Source organism: Ammodytes marinus (genome assembly GCF_949987685.1).
Source record: "Ammodytes marinus genome assembly, chromosome: 2".
NCBI lineage: Eukaryota > Metazoa > Chordata > Actinopteri > Uranoscopiformes > Ammodytidae > Ammodytes > Ammodytes marinus.
Window position 1 is genome coordinate 32,140,918 of NC_137231.1, and position 8,961 is coordinate 32,149,878.

The following is an 8,961-nucleotide window of genomic DNA, read 5'->3' on the forward strand; positions in this document are numbered from 1 at the left end:
GAATGGTGCCTGTCAGCTGCTGCACTTCACCACACCTTGGTTACACCCATCAACTGTAGATCTAAAGGGGAACAAGGATGTATGTACAGAGTGGAGCTTTGTTTTGTTAGAGCAGGGATAGGAGGAGAGTTTATCGTGTGTCGCAGCCGTTTTAATGAGGCTATTGATTTTCTGTTCACAAATATGTCTGACTTGTTTATTGTTCATGGAAATAGAAATTGTGAAATGAAGCTACATTTTTTAATAGTTTATGTAGCATATTATTAATACTGTTTATGCCTAGGCTGCTTTGTTTTCTGATACCTGTAGGGGTCTGTGGGCCGGCTTTCCGCACCGCTCAGGTACTTAGGCCAGGTGTGTTTTTTGTTTTGATGAAAAACTAAGTGTCAAGGGAAAGAGGCGGTGGGTTAAAAAAGTCTTTCCACCGCTTATTTAAGTTCACTCGTTGCTTTCAATGATTTATTCGTTACACGCTGCATTGAGGCAGGAATTCATGCAAAAGGGGCCCAAACCAAGTACTGAGTCAATTTTTATGATTATAGTTTATAGAGGGCCGACATTTCTGTATTTAAAATCCCTTTTTTGTTGATTTCATGTAATATTAAAATTTTCAGAGATTTTGAATTTGGGGTTCTTATAAGCTGTAAACCATAATCATCAAAATTATAACAAATTAAGGCTTGAAATATCTCACTTTGCATGTAATGAGTCTATATAATATATTAGTTTCAACTTTTAAGTTCAAATACAGAAATAAATGAACTTTTGCACGATATTCTAATTTTTCGAGTTTCACCTGTATATATTCAAGGAAAAAAAGTAGAATTTGGTCAGAGGAAAATGACATGCAGAGAACGGCCCGGGCTGGATTCTAACACGGGTCTGCTATGTAGAGGACTGAGCATCTGTGTTTAGAGGCCCAATTTTTACACATGATAAATGCACAAAAGGTTGGGTATTTTAGTTGGTTTCGTGTTCGATTTCGCTTTTCCAGAGCAAAAATGGCACAATGAGTAATTTTCTAGAGAATGTTGCTGTTTTGTTAGCCCTTAATATGTTTCAAATAAAATGACCAGAAATTAAGTTTAAAATTAGTTTTCTTAAGTTGAATATGAAATAAAAAGATTGGCTTGAAATTAGTCCAACTGAGCTGAGGTCCTTTCTGCGCCATTTCAACTCTCTGTGTCTGTGAGTGTCTGAGTTTCTTTTCACTAGAACCAAGACTAGTTTGTGTGTGCAGTGAATGGTGCCTGTCAGCTGCTGCACTTCACCACACCTTGGTTACACCCATCAACTGTAGATCTAAAGAGGAACAAGGATGTATGTACAGAGTGGAGCTTTGTTTTGTTAGAGCAGGGATAGGAGGAGAGTTTATCGTGTTTAAAATTAGTTTTCTTAAGTTGAATATGAAATAAAAAGATTGGCTTGAAATTAGTCAAAATAAAAGCCCTCAGGCTACAGACAGACACTTTTCAAGTCAAGGAAGGAAAGTAGAAATTCGTCAGAGGAGAATGACATGCAGAGAACGGCTGGATTCTAACCCGGGTCTGCTGTGAAGAGGACTGAGCCTCTGTGTTTAGAGCCCCCTCTAAACCAAGCCCCAACCTCAGCGATTTTTACCAGCATCCAATAAGGAAGTGACCACAACTGTAGTAAACGGAAGTGCCACCAGGGGGGTGGTAGCAAGACTGAGCCATTTTTCATTGACTCACTTGTTAAACAGGCTGTTTTCAAAGTCTTATTAAACCTATTTACAGCCTGGTCGACAAAACCATTTTAGTCTGTATGTTTAGGTCATATCTCCATGACAACACTGAGGGGGTGAATTTTTTCAGACCATATTTTATCTGAGGTTAAAATGTATTGGCGCGATCTCTTGAGTGACAGCTCTCCGCCCGTTGTCCCTCACTTTGCCTCGGAGGTATACGTCAGCTATCTCCCTACCCCTCACAAAATGGCGACGCGCACAAACCAGGATTATTGGATGCCGTGTGAATAACTGAGGTCAGCCCGGATGATACATCCATATTATTTACTATCTATGGTCTAAACACTACACAACGAGTATTGTACGAGCAATGTATTTGTACTTTTGATGGTTGTTGATGCACCCCATGAAAACAAAATGAGCCCATTTTGTTATCTAGGGGGACATCATCATAGTGAGTGAGTGATTGTGTGTACTATACTAACCAGGCCTGGCTCTTGAGCTTGTGTAGCTCCTTAGTGGCCTTTGTTGCGAGCTTCTTGGTGGTTTTGGAGCGTCGACCTTTTGTCAGCAGGTTGTTGATCAGCAGACAAACTTAAACCACGCACAGGTCCGGTAACGAGGTGTGGAAGAGTCCGGGAGTGTCCACGATGGAAACCTCTCTGGGGAACACCCTGTCCCTCTGCTTGCAGCACTGCTGGGTCACTGTGTAAATAAATTATATACCTGTTAGTATCCGTCTGCACTAATCAGACGGATACTAACAGACGGCTGTGGCCTCTTCCATTCCCCGTGATGGGAATGGGAAGCAGCCACTGATTGGTAATAGGATCTTGCTGTATTTGCACATGATAAATGCACAAAAGGTATTTTAGTTGGTGTCATGTTCCATTTTGTTCTTCCAGAACAAGAATGGTACAATGAGTTCATTTCCAGAGAATGTTGTTTTTTTGTTTAACATCACAGTAGCTACGAGGAACTTTTGAATTAGGATAAGTCAAACTTTTGTTTTTGTGTTTGGCACAGTGCATCATTGCTTTCATAGAAATTAGTTTTTGTTTCTTTTTAAACTTAATTTTCGAACATTTTGTTTGATGCATATTAAGGGCCCTTAATATGTTTCAAATAAAATGTTGAAATTAAGTTTAAAAAGAGTTTGCTAAAGTTGAATGTGAAATAAAAATATTGTCTTTAAAATTAGACAAAATTCAGAAATAACCAAGTCGCCATGTTTCCAACATGTGGAACCTCTTCAAAATAAAAGCCTGCAGAGGCTACACACAGATAGCCATTACACACATTTCATTTTCATTCCACTTCACAATGATGCACCATGGTGTGTTGGTGTATCACATAAAATCCCAATAAAATAAATGTACGTGTGTGGTTGTAACGCGACAATGTGGAACATTTCAAGGGGTATGAATACTTTTGCAAGCCACTGTATTTGGGATTGGAATGCAGGGTTATGTTTTCATACTGGCCTATGAACGCCTCTGGATCCCCCGGTCAGAGCTGGTGAATGTGGCCATGGTAACAGAGGTTTTGGGTCCTCTGCTGGAGCTGAAAAACAACCTTTTTCTTCCTCAAGATCCTGAGAAAAAGACCCTGCGTTCCAAACATATATAGTATATTAAAATGGATGTAGCATCCTGGCTGACCTCAGTTATTCACACGCCATCCAATAATCCTGGTTTGTGCACGTCGCCACAAGATTTTTACTGCGCCTCACTCCTCTTGCCGAAAAAGGGAATCGGCGTTACGTCGGGGGGAGGGAGATACTCCCATCGAGCTGACGTATGCCTCCAAGGCAAAGTGAGGGACAACGGGCGGAGAGCTGTCACTCAAGAGATCGCGCCAATACATTTTAACCTCCAAAAGAATAAAAACTAGCCTGCTAGAAAAAAATTCTCCCCCCTCAGTGTTGTCATGGAGATATAACCTGAACATACAGACTAGAATGTTTTTTTGGACCAGGCTGTAAATAGGTTTAATAAGACTTTGAAAACGGCCTGTTTAACAAGTGAGTAAAAAAAAATTGCTCAGTCTTGGTACCACCCCCAGTGGCCACCGGAAGGTACTATAATGTGTGTCACTTCCTTATTGGATCCTGGTAAAAATGGCTGAGGTTGGGGCTTGGTTCCAATTCACATACCTTTTCTTTTTACTACACTACATACTAAAGTACAGAAGAGTTTTAGGGCCACAGGAGAGAAAAAAAAATCAGATATGGAAGATTTTTTTTTATTATGTCGAGAAATGTCAAGAATAAAGACAAATAGTGCAAAATGCTATTGGAGTTAGATAGATAGATAGATAGATAGATAGATAGATAGATTTATTGTCATATGCACCGTTACAGCACAATGAAATAGTGGGGCATTGATGTATTTTCAGAATACTACAATTGATGTGCATGTATTGGGACATCCTAAATCTTTTTCTGGCATAGTAAATAGTAGGGAAGTATGGGGATTGGAACTCAGGGGCTGTGTTCGGAAAGCCATACTAGCGTCCTACATCGTACATACTCACCATCTATATACTGCATACTGTCTACTCAAAGATCGATTGTGTATGCAAGGTGCGTCGAAACGTTTTCAGTTGATACCTAGGGGGCAAAGTGATTTTATGGACATGGAGCGTTGTAAAAGGTTGTTCACCAAAAATGACATCTAGGACCTTCCACGATCACAACCTGGGTGGACAACCTTGTCAACAAGCTGCTGGTAAGCTACAGTGGGCCGACATAGCAAATCAGAACCACTGTTTAAGTGAATGGGGGTGAATGGGGATGGGCTAATGGGGAATTTTTTAAACTTATAGATATCATTATGAGACTTTGCCAGTTGATTACTGACATTAAAACAAAAACCTTTTTTTTTTGTATTACAGTATTTTCCAAAATGTTTAAATAAATATGAAAAATAATCAATATCTTACTAATAATGCGAAAATTTGCATATCTGCAAAGCCCCAAAATCTAGATGTTGGAAGAAAACCAAGTCAATTTGTTTTTAAATTTTGAAAACAAAACAAGTGTCCAACTGCCTGAAGCCTTTCCTAATCACAGTTCAAATTTGATCAATAACCCATAGAAAATACATTTTTTACACAGTTACATTTCATGTGCGATGGACCAAAAGTGTCCTTTTGGAGTCTCCAGCTGGTATTTTAGGAAACGGCTAGACATTCCCTTGGAAAAAACAGTGTAAAAAATTAATTTTCTATGGGTTATTGATCAAATTTGAACTGTGATTAGGAAAGGCTTCAGGCAGTTGGACACTTGTTTTGTTTTCAAAATTTAAAAAAAAATGTACTTTGTTTTTGTCCAACATCTAGATTTTGGGGCTTTGCAGATATGCAAATGTACGCATCATTAGTAAGATATTGATGATTTTTCATATTTATTCAAACCTTTTGGAAAATACTGTAATACAAAAAGTTGTTTTAATGTCAGTAATCAACTTGCAAAGTTTCATAATGATATATATATAAGTTTAAAAAATTCCCTATTAGCCCACCCCCCATTCGCTTAAACAGTGGTTCTGATTTGCTCTATGTCGGCCCACTGTAGCTTTCCAGCAGCTAGTTGACAAGGTTGTCCACCCAGGTTGTGATCGTGGAAGGTCCTGGATATCATTTCTGGTGAACAACCTTTTACAACGCTCCATGTCTGTTTTTCAAAAAAAAGGGGTTTTGCCCCCTAGGTATGAAGTATACTCAAGCAATGAAGAATTTCTTCTTCTTCTTATAAGATTCAGGCAGTTAAGACGCTGTTTAGCGTATAACCGCCCTCTACAGGTTAGATATTGAACTAGATTTTTACAGTCCTGTGTTCATCATCTGTGTTTTAGACCTCTTGTTTTATAATTATGTTTTGAGGCGGAGGATCCCTCCGACGCTCTCTGTCCGGCTCATCACAGCACTCAGCTGTCTGTGAGTTGAGCTGGACGAGCCGCGGTGTGTGGAACAGCGATCTGTTCTGATCTCTCTCCACTATCAGACTCACATCACTCATTTCACTTAGTGACTCTAATGTTGTTAGGTATTTATCTTCATCTCTTATCTATTGTAAGAGTTTTATGAATGACTGCACGTACAGTTGTCAGATCACGGACCCCAATGTCGTTGCATAGCAACTTGCTCGAAAATATTTAATTTTCCTGGGCGGGTAGAATTGACCCAGTGCATTGTGGGGTGGTTGAGTAGGAAAAGTATACAATCGATTCATACCCAAAATCTTCCCGGAAGTTAGTACTCATCCGGGAATTTCTCGCATACCCAGACTTGCATACCCAACCGTCACATACTCAAATTAAAGTCAAAATGAGTATGAGTAGGACGTTAGTATGGCAGTCCGAACACAGCCAGGGAAAGAGTTTTAGATAAAGATGGAGGTGCTGGGATTGTTGGTGGGTGGTCTATAGATTAATTTATCAATTGATAATAAACTAATCATTTCAGCTGTACTTGTATAAACTGCTGTGTGTTATAATCAAAACAAACCTATATCTCATGAGCTCTACATATCGTTAGCCTCATAGCATAATTACCTAAATCATATTTAATCTACTCTACGTTTACACTATATCTACTCTATTCTACATCTACTAATCGTTAGCCTAATAGCATAATTGCCTAAATCATATTTTAAGGGTTACAGAGTAGGGTAAAGTAGATGTTGAGTAGATGTAGAGTAGATGTAGAATAGAGTAGATGTAGAGTAAAAGTAGAGTAGAGTAAATATGATTTAGACAATTATGCTACGAGGCTAACGAAATGAAGCGTAACGTTCTGCTGGTTGTCTATAAATCTTTCAATGGCTCATGACCAAAATAAATCTTAAACATCACAAATTCTATCTCTCTCTCTTTAAAGGTTCAGTAAGCAGAATGGTCAGTTTAGCTAACTTCCTGTCACTGACTGCAGTTAGCAGTCCCCTCCCTCGTCCCCACATTAATGCACTGCGGTCTTCAAGCAGCGAGTTATCTAGCATCATCTCAGACCCAAAAAACCATCAAAACAGACATTGGGAAGGATTTTTACCTGCTCCGCCATTGTAGGCGCATACACATTCACCCGTCTGTTGCTCTGCGCGTGCACCGGCAGTGAGACGGGTGCCGGTTTGTAGCGTTCTCTCTTCTGATTGGTTATCAGTAGTGGGATCCCCGAAAAGTTTATTTGCCGATTACATGCCGAGTGGGTGACTGAGAGATCGGCTTTATGAAACGCGCACATTATGTAAGTGATCACTGTATGAATAAAGAGCGATTTAACACTTATATTAACATAAATAAACCGCTTACTTCACCTTTAAGAGACAAAGAGACAAAAAATTAGACTGACATTCCGTTCGTGCGACGCTCGCCAGACGTTCGCAAGACATACATGCAAGCTCCCGGCAAGTTTTGGCCATGGGACATTCGCAAACGTGTTGTGAGGAACCAGACTGCAAGATAAAATTGTCGCTAATTCGCATATTTTGTCGCACACTGTTGCAGCCCACTGAGAAAGGGTTACGGAATAATGAATAAGGGGTTTCTACCTACAGGTGAAACTCATAATTAGAATATCATGGAAAAGGAATTGGAATTGAGGCAAGAATTCATGCAAAAAGGGGCCCAAACCAAGTACCGAGTACACATGCATGATTATAAGCTGGAAGCCATACTAATCAAAATGATAAAAAAATAAAGGCTAGACATATCTCACTTTGCATATAATTAGTCTATATAATATATTATTTTCACCTTTTATGTTGAATTACTGAAATAAATTCATTTTTGCACGATATTCAAATTTTTCGAGTTTCACCTGTATTTATGGAAGTAATAAAGATACAAGTAAAACATAATAATAATAATAATGACCTGAATTACATAAAAGTTGATCAACAGCATTTTATTCATTTATTTTTTACAGTTTCCCCAGAATCAGACTGAAACCAAACAAAGTCTAATGTTATTTCTCTTTTATTATTTGCCTCCTTTCATGACTCCATAAGTTGTCCATCTAAAATCTTAAAAGGTGCAGTGTGTAATATGACATCATCAAGAAAGTTCTAGAATGCAACGCTCCCTGGGTAACCCCACCCCTTTTGAATAATAACAGAAGCTACAGTGGCCTTCAAGGACAAGAACAATTACACATTTTAAACAATGCACCTGTTGACAGTCCAACCAACATGGAAGCCTCCATAAGACTTACCCGCTCAATGTAGAAAATGTAATATTAATATTTGTAATTCTCCGCTCAGGAGGATAATTCAGATTATTGGCAGAGGTGATTTTACACCAATGAGGACATATTTATGAAGGAGGATATTGATTTTTAGCTAATAAATTACTTAAGATTTTACACAGTGCCCCTTTAAATAAACAAATGTATCAATTAGTAGCTTGAAGATTCAGAATAAAGCAGTTATCAGATGACTTACCCTGCGTTACAAATCACATACTTTGTCTTTTTACTACACTACATACTAAAGTACAGAAGAGTTTTAGGGCCACAGACAGGAGAGAAAAAAAAAATCAGATAAGGAAGATTTTTCTTATATTATGTCGAGAAATGTCAAGAATAAAGACGAATACTCCAAAATGCTATTGGAGTTAGTGTGGTTGCATTTATGTATTTTCAGCATACTACAATTGACGTGCATGTATTTTCTGGCATACTAAATAATAGGGAAGTACGGGGGATTGGAACGCAGGGAGATAATGGCAGATTTTTTCGTATTCTTGTTAATCTTCTCCACAGATGGCCTTCACACAGTCGCCATGGTCACCAGACAGATCCGACTGGAAGACAAACAAACACAAGCGTATTAACCCTCCTGTTATCCTTGGAGTCGACTCTCCCTGAGATTTCTTAATTTTTTTTTATTCCCGGTAAAGGGTTTTACACTGGGAGTTTTTTCTCAGCCGAGCTAAGGGTGTAAGGGCAGGGGTGTCATATTGTATCATATTGTATGGAATGTAAAGACCACTGAGACAAATGTCTATTTGTGATTTTGGGCTATAAAAAAAAAATAGAAAATAAATTATTTTGATTTGACCTCATTCATTTAATTTAATTTATTTTTTTCCATCATCATCATCATCATCATCATCATCAACCGCTTATCCGAAATCGGTTCGCGCGGGGGGGGGGGGGGGGGCAGCAGCTTGAGCAGGGAACCCCAAACTTCTTCTTTTTTTCTTTTTCTTTTTTCTTTTTAATTTTTTCAATTTTCAACCCCACCCCTTTCGAAT

The 8,961-nt window shown here is 38.7% G+C and overlaps 1 protein-coding gene across 1 annotated transcript in view; it reads right to left on the reverse strand.

The window, feature by feature from the left end:
* Positions 1–7,593: 7,593 nt before the first annotated feature.
* Positions 7,594–8,961, reverse strand: part of anxa3a (annexin A3a) — a 17,044-nt gene continuing 15,676 nt past the window's right edge. Inside the window, exon 14 of the mRNA XM_080038881.1 lies at positions 7,594–8,508. Coding sequence (XP_079895007.1) covers positions 8,452–8,508 — 57 coding nt within the window. The 3' untranslated portion in view covers positions 7,594–8,451. The remainder of the gene's footprint in view (positions 8,509–8,961) is intronic.